General features: G+C 39.7%; 1 protein-coding gene across 1 annotated transcript in view; it reads right to left on the bottom strand.

Moving 5' to 3' along the window:
• LOC109433434 (lachesin) overlaps positions 1-13,669 on the bottom strand; it is a 315,576-nt gene that overhangs the window by 32,407 nt on the left and 269,500 nt on the right. The window contains exon 6 of the mRNA XM_029862736.2: positions 12,796-12,944. Within this exon, the coding sequence (XP_029718596.1) occupies positions 12,796-12,944 (149 nt within the window). The remainder of the gene's footprint in view (positions 1-12,795; positions 12,945-13,669) is intronic.

The raw sequence follows: 13,669 nt of genomic DNA, 5'->3' as shown, positions 1-13,669 counted from the left end.
TTCTGGGAAATCCCCGAGGGAATTTCTGGGAAATCTCTGAGGGAATTTCTGGGAAATCCCTGAGGGAATTTCTGGGAAATCCCTGAGGGAATTTCTGGGAAATCCCTGAGGGAATTTCTGGGAAATTCCTGAGGGAATTTCTGGGAAATCCCTGACGGAATTTCTGGGAAATCCCTGAGGGAATTTCTGGGAAATCCCTGAGGGAATTTCTGGGAAATCCCTGAGGGAATTTCTGGGAAATCCCTGAGGGAATTTTTGGGAAATCCCTGAGGGAATTTCTGGGAAATCCCTGAGGGAATTTCTGGGAAATCCCTGAGGGAATTTCTGGGAAATCCCTGAGGGAATTTCTGGGAAATCCCTGAGGGAATTTCTGGGAAATCCCTGAGGGAATTTCTGGGAAATCCCTGAGGGAATTTCTGGGAAATCCCTGAGGGAATTTCTGGGAAATCCCTGAGGGAATTTCTGGGAAATCCCTGAGGGAATTTCTGGGAAATCCCTGAGGGAATTTCTGGGAAATCCCTGAAGGAATTTCTGGGAAATCCCTGAGGGAATTTCTGGGAAATCCCTGAGGGAATTTCTGGGAAATCCCTGAGGGAATTTCTGGGAAATCCCTGAGGGTATTTCTGGGAAATCCCTGAGGGAATTTCTGGGAAATCCCTGAGGGAATTTCTGGGAAATCCCTGAGGGAATTTCTGGGAAATCCCTGAGGGAATTTCTGGGAAATCCCTGAGGGAATTTCTGGGAAATCCCTGAGGGAATTTCTGGGAAATCCCTGAGGGAATTTCTGGGAAATCCCTGAGGGAATTTCTGGGAAATCCCTGAGGGAATTTCTGGGAAATCCCTGAGGGAATTTCTGGGAAATCCCTGAGGGAATTTCTGGGAAATCCCTGAGGGAATTTCTGGGAAATCCCTGAGGGAATTACTGGGAAAACCCTGAGGGAATTTCTGGGAAATCCCTGAGGGAATTTCTGGGAAATCCCTGAGGGAATTTCTGGGAAATCCCTGAGGGAATTTCTGGGAAATCCCTGAGGGAATTTCTGGGAAATCCCTGAGGGAATTTCTGGGAAATCCCTGAGGGAATTTCTGGGAAATCCCTGAGGGAATTTCTGGGAAATCCCTGAGGGAATTTCTGGGAAATCCCTGAGGGAATTTCTGGGAAATCCCTGAGGGAATTTCTGGGAAATCCCTGAGGGAATTTCTGGGAAATCCCTGAGGGAATTTCTGGGAAATCCCTGAGGGAATTTCTGGGAAATCCCTGAGGGAATTTCTGGGAAATCCCTGAGGGAATTTCTGGGAAATCCCTGAGGGAATTTCTGGGAAATCCCTGAGGGAATTTCTGGGAAATCCCTGAGGGAATTTCTGGGAAATCCCTGAGGGAATATCTGGGAAATCCCTGAGGGAATTTCTGGGAAATCCCTAAGGGCATTTCTGGGAAATCCCTGAGGGAATTTCTGGGAAATCCCTGAGGGAATTTCTGGGAAATCCCTGAGGAAATTTCTACAAAATCCCTGAAGGGGTTTCTGGAGGAATCCCTTAGAGAATTCCTGGAGAAATCTCTTAGAGAATTCCAGGAGGAATCCCTTAGAGAATTCCTGGAGGAATCCCTGAGGGTATTCTTGGAGGAATCCCTGAGGGAATTCTTGGGGGAATCCTTGATGGATATTTCTGAAGGAATCCCGGTGGGAATTCCTGAAAAGCTCCCGGAAGGAATTTTAGACGGAATTACAGAGGGAAATCACGAAGTAGTCCCTAAGGGAAGTTCCTGGATGAATTCCTTATGGAATTCCTGGTGAAATTATTGATGAAATTCCTGGGGGAATCCCTGATATTATGTAAAATAATTGATTTCTGATTATAATCGATTCTGAAATGTAAGTTTCAAGGTTTATGACACGATACCCAAGATTGGATGTTTTTGAGTTTTCTGTGATTACATCGATGTAACACTTAATATAGAACTGCTAATATTATCAATAATAATTATCCATCATCAATTGCATTGTGCAACTTTTCATTTTACATTTTAGAATCGATTATGATCAGAAATCAATAATTTTACATGATCTCAGGAATTCCCCCAGGAATTTTCTCAATAATTCCCCCAGGAATTCCATCATGAATTCACCCAGAACTTTCCTTAATGGATTTCTGGGTGAATTCCTGAGATCATGTAAAATTATTGATTTCTGATCATAATTGATTCTAAAATTAAAAATGAAAAGTGGCCCAATCTAATTGATGATAGATAAGTATTATAGATTATATTAGCATGTCTGTATTAAGCGTTACATCAATGTTGTAACCACAGAAAACTCAACAACTTCCAATCTTAGGTATCATGTCATAAACCTTGAAACATGCCCATTGAAAGTTGGCCTGGCAAAGAGAATCACCATGAATGCCAACTTCTAGCCAGCAGCATCAACTATGCACAAGCACAATCCTTCTCGCAATTGAAAACGTGAAAGCATTCAAATTAGCCATTCCAGTTGAGAATCACTCGTACACCATGCTCCAGGAATAGGTATCCTGATTTTATGCTACCTTTCGTTTCCTTCATCTTTCGTGAAAGTATGTAAGTTATGGTGAAAAATATAAGTTCGCTCTCTATCTGTGGAAAGTATCCCTAAGCTGCCGTACTTTCATCGTATTTTTTATATTCCATTCAGGCGTAGCATCTCACACCTTCTTTGGGAAAGTATCCAATTCCTTCGCACAGGTGCCTGTGATAACACCTCGCTCGAATGCAAAGCATGGGCCCAGTGCCGCACGCAAGTCACAAAGACGATGGAGAGCCCGTTTCATGAAGATATAAATACAATGAAAGCGTGATTTGAATGGAAATTCAATAAAGCTTTTAGATTATGATAGATTGCAGGAAGGGGAGGAAAACTTTGCGCAAACTAAATCGTAAACCTTGAGCTTCCGGTTCCATCGATGGCAGCAGATAGATTTGCTACAAGAAGGAGAACCATAAGAGTGTGTCTTTTCATCCTGCACTCCCAGCGAAGTCACCGCCAAGATCCAGCGCAAACCGACTGGATTCCGGACAAGTTCGTGGGTATAAGGTGCTCGACTTTGATAACCAAAAATGGTGGCAAAGGAGTGCCATTTTTTACGCCACTCAGCACGCTGGCTTGTGTCAGACGATGGATTGTGAATAAAGGCAGAAGCAATCAAAAGCATGGGTGGAAAAAATCCACTCTGCGTCCTTTTCAGGCTGCTTTTACGGGGACGTTCTATAAGACTATCCATCGTAAAACTTACTCCGCATGCCACGTTATGTGCTTCGCCATGCCATCTAGTGTACCTCTTTCAATATAAACCTCGATTCGGAGCATTTGTTTGCAACGATGTATATATTATACTTACGAGGTGACAGAAAGCGTAACAGTCGCAACGGTTGTCGTCAGAGAAGCATCCGGAAGTAGTGGAAGGAAGAACCTGCTGTCAGTTCTTTCAATGGAATCCCCAAACGTCCACAAGACCGAATCGCACTCACATGGTCGTTGATTCGGTCGATGCAAAAAGATGTCGAAATTTGAAATGAAAATATTGTTACATACACATTTCCTATTCTAAGCAAGTTCCATTCAGATCCAGCACCGAACATCTTGAGCCAAACGAAATCGGTTACGGTAACGATGCTCGATACAAATATTTTCTCCCCTATTTTGTATGCTGGAAAATACTGATCACTTGATTTCCTCCGTGCGGGAGAATTTATTGTCGACAGGACTGAGGCATGCTTGTTGTACATCTTCCTCTTCCACCCACAATGCACATACAAATTCAAAATAAAATGAGAATCTAAACTAAATCTCGATTGAATGTACATTGATGGAATAATGGAAACCATGTTGTAGATATCCTCTGTACAGAAATTGCATAACCGGTACGAAGTTTAATTTTGAATGGTGTTGAAAACTGAATGTTGCGATAATTTGAGGGGAATACAAACGAAGAGGTTTCCATCAATCATGATTTTGTTGCTATCCAATACATTATGACACACGAAGCAACATGCCTCTGCACAAACTTCGTGGTATAACTCTGACATATGGAAGCTATGAAAAAAAATCTAACAACCTGTTCCGAAGATGGAAAAACGATCGGCAGAATGAATCCTTGAGAACCCTTCTGTTCCATGCAAAGTTAGCAGATGCTAACGTCGGGCCAAGACGACATTTTTTAAGACGTCATATTATCAACGGTTATTTTCTTCGAGTAACTCCTGTGGAACCGTATCAACACACGCTTAAAAATCCGTTCCAAAATTCGTGAACTAAATATCATGAGAAACGGAACCAATAGCTGTTTTGAATTCGTGATACTTTTCTCGTAAACGTGATTGACAAAACCAGTATTCGTGATATACTGTTGTAAATATGAGAACAAAAATCTTGCCTAACCAACCACACTGTTCATTTAGTAACGCGTTCAAATTTGAGAACGCGATTCGCGAAAATAAGAATTCAAATAATCATATTTGTGACTTGATTTCCAATAGCGTGAACTCACTTCACGCGCGCTGTCATTGTTGATAACGCATGCTCGAAAACAAATACCCACCCGGTAGTTAACGCTAGCAAAAGTGCCGGGAAACTTTATTTCTGTTTTATTTTATACATATATTGATAAATTGTGCGTGCTGTGTTGTGACTAAAACCAAATTTTAGCAGTAGAAGATCTACCAGATTGACGTCAAGTGAAATAAAGGCTTTTATTTTCATGCAAAAGATATGCTGACGCAGATCCAAAGTGAGTTTTTTGCCATTTGTTTGCGTTCCCTTCGAATCAAACTTGTTCCTGTTTTTGATGAAGGAGAACTCTACAACCTTCGTAAAATGATCTGTTATCTTAACAATTGTAAGTACTGTGCAAAATGATAAAAGCTAATTCCAAACCGGAATCGTGTGCCTAATAGTCGGATAATATTTTAGTGGTCTATGTACCGAGTTCTGCGTATCTCTACAGACCGTGAACTACAATCACGGTACTGGGAACATACTACTGCTGCCGTGAACAAAATTCTTATTGTCATGAACAGAATTCCTGTCCTCGTGAACTTAATTTCCAATTCCAGAACTGAGTTTCTCAATATTAGAACACAGTTCACGTTCTCGTGATTTTGGCTTTTAAGCCAGCACCTGGCAGAGGCGTTACGTTTCTGTTCTGGAATAGAGTTCACGCATCTATGATTTTAGTTCATGGTGTATTTTCGTAAGAGAAAATCTTGCTCGTTCTGGAATTCGTGACTGCATGTTGACGATTTTCAGAACGGATTTTTTTACGTGCAGTCTCATCGAGAATAAAGAGGTTGAGGAAAAACACCTTAAAATAGATGTCGGTGGGGTTTATATAACCAAACCTAAGGACGTTGGAAATGTAACAGGTTCTTCTCAACTGATACAGATTTACAGACAGATAATCTAAATCTGGTGCATTTGCTCACGAATGTTTAAGATTAGTGCTCTTAAAAACGTTATTATGGATTGAAGAGAACCATTGTGGCAATATATTTGCATTCGCTGATATTTCGCATTAATACTACTCCATTAATGGTCATAAGCAGGGCCGGATCTAAGAGGGGGGGGGGGACGGGGGCCAGGGCCTCGGGCCCCCACATTTTAGGGGCCCCCACAAAAACCATTTTTGGTTCAAGTACAGCTCAAAAACAAATAAAACTGTATTGCTCATCGCACTTGTACCTCCGAGGAGCCTCCACAACCGCTTGGGCCCCAGGCCCCCACAATCCCTAATCCGGGCCTGGTCATAAGCACGAACGTAGTTAATACGAGATTTAATCCCGATCATAAAAATCCAGATTAAATTTTAATACTCCATTCGATAAGCACCAAAGCCCTTCAAGCGAGGTTTTGACAAAAGAAGCACGCAGTCATCCTCTCTCTCGTGATAATCTAGCTCGCGGAAATGTCAATAGAATGATTGATGTTTACATTTTTATTGATTGCTCTCAGTTGGCGCCAGCAGTGAAAATTGCATGCAAGAACTTTTATAGCATCAAGTTTCCAGCGCTGACAGCCCGGCGGCGACACCATCACTTGTATTCAATGCATCGTCTGGGCTACTCTCGGTTATCAAATTTCTCAAATTCTCACCTCAAGCTCACGGAAGCATGGTAGTCAAGAACTGTCAAATCGTATGAAAAAATCGTGAAAATTGTTAATTGTTAGAAAACGGGATAGTTTTGTGAAAAGTTAGTGAATAGAAATCAAGAATGGTTTGAAAAGACAACGTTTTGTGTTTACTTGATGTTCCGGAACAGTTTCTTCACCGAGAAAATTTGATTTTACTACCACACAAAAAAGAGCCATCTATCATATTTTAAGCTTGGAATGTCGATCTATTGCAGCCCAAATTCAGGAATTCTCGGACACTTTTTCAAAACGACGTATCAACATAGGATTTGCGTGTATTAGACATCGTTTTGAAAAAGTATCCGAGAATTGCAGCTGGAACACGGAATAAAACATCACGAGCTTTCTGCTGCAAAAATCTGCTTTTGAAGTTTTGCAGATGTTCCTAGAATTTCGAATCTCGAACATAAGTTAAGTTAACAGGAATGAACGATTGATAGCATGCACTAGGCAGTTTATATTTCGCCAACAGCAAGAGCAGAAAAACCCGTGAAACCTCATCCGGTGGCTGTGTGTAAGCAACACATTTTACCCGGGATTCCTTGAGAAGCTCTTTTCTAGATTTGCTTCGGGTCCCTGGGGGTCTTGTGTTAGTTTTCTGGATGTTCCTGCCTAAAATCTACACAATATTCATTCCAAAATTCCCCATTATTCTCCGAAGGATTTCAAAATTTGCCGTAAACTATTCTTGTGAAATTCCTACAGAAGTGCCTTCAGAAATTGCTCCAGGAGTTCGCTGGGAAGTAGTTCGAAGCGTGTTTCCAAGATTGTTTTCTTTGATTAGTTTAGGAGTTATTTTATATCGGAATTTCTGTAAGGTTTCCCTAGCAGAAACACCTTCTGTAGGTCTAAATTCTCGAAGAAATTATTCCAGAAAATCCTCAGGGAATCACTTACTGCATTCCTACAGAAACACTTAGAGAAATTCATTAACGAATTCCTCCTCAAGAAATTCCTCCAATACCCTTCTGGGAATTAATCCAAAAGTTCTCCACGGAATTTTTTCAAAAATTTTTCGGAAAATCCTCTAGAAATTCTTCCGGGAATTATTCCTGAAATTTTCTGGGAATTTCTCCAGAAATTCTTCTAGGAATTCCTCCAGAAATTCGTTCGGTAGTTCCTCCACAAATAACACCGGTTCTTTCTGAAATTCTTACTGGAATACCTCCGAAAATTCTTCATGAAATCCCTTCAGAGAATTTTCTGGGAATAGCTAGAGAAAGTCCTTTTAGAATTCCTCCAGAAATTCTTCCGGAAATTTTTTCAAAAGTTTCTTCAGGAATTCCTCTCCAGATATTGCTTAAGGAATAAATCCAGAGTTTTTTTCAGTGAACTCCTCCAGAAATTTCTCCAGAATTCCTCCGGAAACTTCGGGAAATTCCTTCGTGAATTTCTCCACACATTTCTTCGGGAGTTCTTACAGAAATTCAGTCGCAAATTTCTCTTCAGAAATTCCTTACAAAATTTCTTCGAAAAATTTTCCACAAATTTTCCCGGCAATTTTTCTAGAAATTCCTCCATAAATTCATCCTTGAATTTCTCCTCAAATTCTACCGGCTATTCTTCCAGAATTTTTATCAGGAATTCTTGCAGAAGTTCTTCTGGGATTGATTGAAGACTTCCACAATAAATTTCTCAGGAAATTGCTCCACAAAAAACTCCGAATCATCTTCATGTAATCACTCCGGAAATTCTGCTCCAGAAATTACTTCAGCAATTCCATTTGAATTTCTTCAGAGATTCTCAGAAAATTGTTCAAGAAAATTTTCTAAAAAATCCTCAAGAAATTTCTCCGGAATACCTACAGAAATATTTCTGGGAATTCTTCTAGAAATTCCTTTATGAATTTATGTATAAATTCCTTCTAAAATTCTCCGGAAATGGCTCCAGATATTCCTCCAGGAATGCATCTAGAAATTCCTTAGGGAATGAATGCCTTCAAAAAATTCTCCGGCAATTTCCTCTGGAATTCCTCCACAAATCCTACCGGCAATCCTTCCAGAAATTTCTCCAGGAATTCTTCCAGAATTTCTTCTGGGAATTCCTGAAAAAAGTGTACGTCGGTCGCCGTTCGACTTTGTGTTTTTTCTGCTCGTCGAAATTTGCTTTATTTGTCATAAAAATCGCAACGAAAAATCTTCCAAAGCAGTTTGTTGAAAGTGCATTCATCGACAATTAGTTTGATCATTACAAGAACTCTAAATTGTTCTGTGAATAAAACTGTAATAAAACTGTGCATCGAACTAATCATGAATTGCGAAAAATGCCTTCACAACGTCGCAAGGCAAGAGCAACTCTATTGTAATGGCTTGTGTAAACGGCTTTATCACGCTGCTTGTGTCGGGCTGAACAATGAAGAGCTTGCCGCTGTATCACCGCCAAAGAGGAATAGTTTTTGGTTGTGCGACGATTGTTTTTCCCAATTTCTTCAGTGGAGAGAGAGTCACAAGGAACCAACCGAGCAATGCCGCCCGGTGTGCAGTTCAAAATGTGTGTTGCAACATGACGTAGATGAATTGAAATCTAAGGTCGAAGAAATTATGTCCGTTCTTGCTTCGAATGCTACATGCTCTTCAGGTTCGGATACTTCTTCAGCTATACGACATTCAACTCCTCGTTCATCGCCGCAACTGGAAACGATCCCCAATCGTGTAATGCCACTTGTGCCTGATGTTACCGATCTTACACGATCACAACAGACAACCTCTTCTCCAAATGCTCTTGATGAGAGTTTTGCCCTATTACTGACGAACATTGACGCGAGCGTATCAGAGGAAGATGTTCAACGGATGGTTTCTCGATGTTTGGGTGCCTGCGACAACGAATGTAAACATGTACGGAAGCTTGTTCCGCGATGGGTGGATTGTGATAATTTAGATTACATATCATTTAAAGTTGTATTAAGCAATAGATTGAAGCCTTCCGCTATGAGATCGTCTACTTGGCCAAAAAATGTTAAGTTTCGAGAATTCGTAAGAAAACAATGTACTTGGAAGCCCGATATTGTGTAGATTTTTTGTACTATATGTAAATGTATGAACAGTGATTTTAAAATGTTTATGTTGCTAAAGTGATTATGTATCTCTGTTTCTTGTAGTTTATATGGTGTGATAATACGAATTATGTATCTCTGTTTTTTTTTGTAGTTTGTTTATGTCTTCAGTATTTTTGATATCTTAATATAAGTATATTCAATAAGACTAATTAATGTCAGTTGAATTAATATAATAAATAAATAAATAAATAAATAAATAAAAAAGTGAACTGGAAATTGATCCACAAATTGATTGGAAAATTCCTCTGGAAATTACTCCACAAATTATTCCGGGAAATCTTCTAGAAATTACTTTGGGAATTTCTCCAGAAATTCAGCTGGGAATACCTCCAGAAAAACATCAGAAACTCTTTCACCAAGTCCATCGTAAATTTCTCGAGAACTTCCTCAGGGAATTCTTCGGGGAATTTCTCTGGAAAATCTTCAAGAAATTCCTCTGGAATACCTCCCGAAATTTCTCTGTTGATTCTTCTAGTTTTTTTTTTATAAACACATCCAGAGATTCCTTCAAAAATTTACCAAGAAATGACTCCGGAAATTTCTCCAGAAGTTCCTCCAAGAATTCCGCAAGAAACTCTTCCATGAGGTCCCCCAGAATCTCCTCCAGGTATTCCTCCAAAAATTGCTCTGAATTTCTTCAGAAAATATTCGAGGTGTTCCTCCTGGAATTTTCCCACAAAATCTTGAGGATTTTTAACGGGAATTCGTCCAAAAAATTCCTCGAGATAACCTTTAATTTTTTCCGGGAGTTCCTCCAGAAATTCTTCCAAAATTTATTTGAAAATTCCTCCAGAAATTGCTCTTTAAATTTTGCAGAATTTCCTCCAGGAATCACACCAGAAATCTTCGGGAAGCCCTTCACAAATTTATTCGGATATTTCTCCCGAAATTCTTCAGTGAATTCTGTCAAAAAAGCTCCAAGAAATACCTCAAGAAATTTCTCTGAAGTTACATTCAGAAATTCCTCCGGTAATGCCTCCAGAAAGTCCTCTGGGAATTTCTCTAGAAATTTCCCCGAGAATTCCTCCACAAATTCAATCGCGAATTCTTCGAGAAACCCTCTAGGAATTCATCCAAAAGTTCCTCCAAAAAATTTCCAGAAATATCCCCGGGTATTCATCTAGAAATTCTTCAAGAAATTTATTCAGGAATTCTTTCGCGAATTTGCTCGGAAATTCTCCCAGGAATTACTCACGGAGTTTCTCCAAAAAATCCTACGGAATTCGACCAAAACGTCCGCAAAAAATGCTTCAGAAATTCTTCCGAGAGTTCATTCAGTTATTCCGCCGGAAATTCATGAGAGTCCAGATATTTCTCCAAGATTTGTCCACAGAAATTCCATCAGGGAATCCTCAATAATCTCCCAATTTCCCTCAGGGATGATCCAAGCCATTCCCACAAGAAATTCCTTCAAAGATCACTTAAGACATTTCACTAGAGAATCGTCAAAGAATTCCCACACACATTACTTAGAGCATTTGCTCAGATAATTTTCAAAGAATTCCATTAGCGATAACTGATGAAATTTTGGCAGGGATTCTTAAGTAATTTCTTCAAAGAATCTTTAAGAAATTTCTACATGGGGGAATTTCTCACGTCAAAGCTTCCTCATGGAATTCCTTTAAGAATTACTCAAAAGAAATCCGCAGAAATTTCCTAAGAGAATTCTCAAGGAATTCACCCACGGAATCTTCAAGCAATTCCCTTAGGGATAGCTCTTGGAGGAATCCTCAAAGGCTTCCCTGGATGAATCCTCAAAGGAATTCCTGAAGGAATCCTCAAACGAATTTCTGGAGGAATTCTCAATGGAATTCCAGGATGAATTCTCGAACGAATTTCTGGAGGAATCTCCGAAGGAATTCCTGAAGTAATCATCGAAAAAAAACCTAGAGTAATCCACATGGGAATTCCGGAAGGAATTTTAATATTCCTGGAAGCATCACAAAAAGAAGAACCCTCGAAGGAATTCCTTTCAGAACTCCTGGAGCAATTCCTGAATTCCTGAAGAAATACATGAAGGAAATCCTAAATAAGGCCCAGAGGAATCCTCGAGATACGAAATGTATGTGGAGAAACCCCATAAAAATCTAAATAAATTGTTGGAGACATCCCAGACAGAACTCTTGAGGGAAATCCGAGAAGGAACTTATGTAGGTCTTTCTGAAAAAAAAAACTAAGAAAAAAGTCATAGAGAAAGCATTGCGGGAATTTTGAAAGGAACCGCCGAGGGAATCTCTCGAAGAATCTCCGATGAAGTTTCTGGAGAAATCCGTGCAAAAATGCCAGAAGGAATCCTCGACGAAATTCGTGGAGGTGTTACCGAAGTTATTGCTGGTGGATTATTGAAAGTATTCTTGAAGGTATCTCCGAAAGAATAACTATAAGAATCCTCCAGAGGAGTACTAGAAAAATCCTAAAAGAATGTTCGACGAATGAAGCATTTCAGAAAATATTTTGGAGAAATTCTCGAAGCTTTTTTTTTATTTTTTGTGCGCCAAAATCAAAATCATCGAACTAAAGTTCAATCTCAGATTAAAATCAAGGATAATACCGTTTGATGCTTGAGAAAATCGAGGATAGTACGTGATTGGCGTCTAATACGCTGTAAAGATTACCGCTGTAACGATTTTCATGGCTTATTTTATGAAACTGCTAATAAATCGAAGAATGTTTTCCTTAACAATCTTCTGACAACCACTATAAGAACGCTTTCAACCCAAATAAATCACACTTATGAAGGACTTCGAAGCACACGGAAAAGAACAATAAGTCCGCAATAAAACCAGCATGGTGTTCATTTTCGCTCAAACAACTTTGTCATACAGTATTCATTAATCGGTACGATATTCCACTCGGCTGGTTTAGCCGCAGACATAGGTAATTAATTAACTGATTTAGTTGAACGATCCTTTATCAAATGGTTTAGGTACTCATCCCATTGTCACATTGGCTTATACTTGTATGGCCATATCCATATGACCAGATTAAAGAAACTCGCTGAAACCACTGAAGTCATCAACTGTAACTACCATTTCCAAATAAACTTCATTACTTCATTCATCACCCGGTTTCCATTTGTTTGCTACACACTTTGAATAAATTCACCTAAATATCTAGACAAAACATTCACCTCGAAATGTATTACTGCCAATCAATGAATTATTGACATGTCATGCCCCACTCTAGCCGGCCACTCACTCAATGCCGAAACTTTCTCGATACTCCCTCCGGGGCTGAAATTGGCAATGACAACGATTCCTTGACGAACACCTTAGCCGAATTACGTTTTGCCAAGTTCTTATACAAGTCAGCTAAAATGCTTTTGATACACTTCCCACCATCGGGCTCCTAGAAAAGTGTGCCAATATAGAACGTGACAGGAAAATAAAAAACCGCAAACCATAAGATAGTCGTCCCCGTACTTTCCGCCCACCCCGTCACCCCGACGACGTGCGGACGGTTTTGGGGCGTCCCTGAAAGTAAGTGGCGACAAAGAAGCAACCACGAAAAAAAAAACAGCGACAAAGGGAATAAAGTTTGGTCGATCAAAAGCAACGCGAATGGCGCCCATCAACTCACCGTACAGTCTCATCGTACCGTCGGCCCTCCCCAGCGAGTTGGTACTAACGCAATGGTAGGTACCGACGTCATTTGGCGAAAAAAATCGCACCACCAGGCGCATATTCGTCCGGAATCCGTGCCGCTCTTCGGTGATTCCGTATTTAGGCCTGCAAAGTAAAAAATAAAAAAAAAAGAGTGAAGCACAGGTTACATCAATCGAAGCATCAAATCGATCGCATCCGCAATCGGTACACGCGGAATAGCCATCGTCCGTACGTTTTTCATGGAAGAGTAGTGCGTTTTGTCTGGATTTGGTCCGATACAGTAATTATTTCATGTAAGAGAGAGTATTTCGATTTTTGGTAGTTTTCATGATTTCATCTTTATAAATCATCTGGTGCATGGAAAAAGTAATTCGTGTTTTAAGAAATGTGCTGTACGGTTTTATCAATAACACCTACAAGACGACTGCTGTCATCTCGGCATTATTATTTTTCAGACATTCCATGTACCGTAAACCGGGGTCAAATTGATCAGCGGGGTGAAATTGATCACTCGGGTACTACATTGTAATTCGATACTTGGAACTCTTAAGCGTCGTAATGATCTTAAACCTTCAACGTCATCTGATTCGTAGATGTCTAGAGATGAGTGTGAACTCTTTATTTTTTTTTAGAAAATGTTAGTTTTGCCTTATTTTTTCAAGGAATTTGCAATGTATTTCTCATTTGGCTGAAATTATTTCTACTAAACAATCAATTGCTAATAGGACTTCCCGTGAATTCTCTGTTTTAACATTTTTGTGGAGCCTTGGTAGGGATGTTATGCAGCTAATCTGAAAATGAAATATGTAGTTATAAAAAGTTTATTTTATAAAGAAATAGCCATTTTT

This window comes from Aedes albopictus, chromosome 3 (genome assembly GCF_035046485.1).
Source record: "Aedes albopictus strain Foshan chromosome 3, AalbF5, whole genome shotgun sequence".
NCBI classification, from domain to species: Eukaryota; Metazoa; Arthropoda; class Insecta; order Diptera; family Culicidae; genus Aedes; species Aedes albopictus.
The sequence above is the reverse complement of the archived record's forward strand: the minus strand, read 5'-3'. Positions and strand labels throughout refer to the sequence as shown.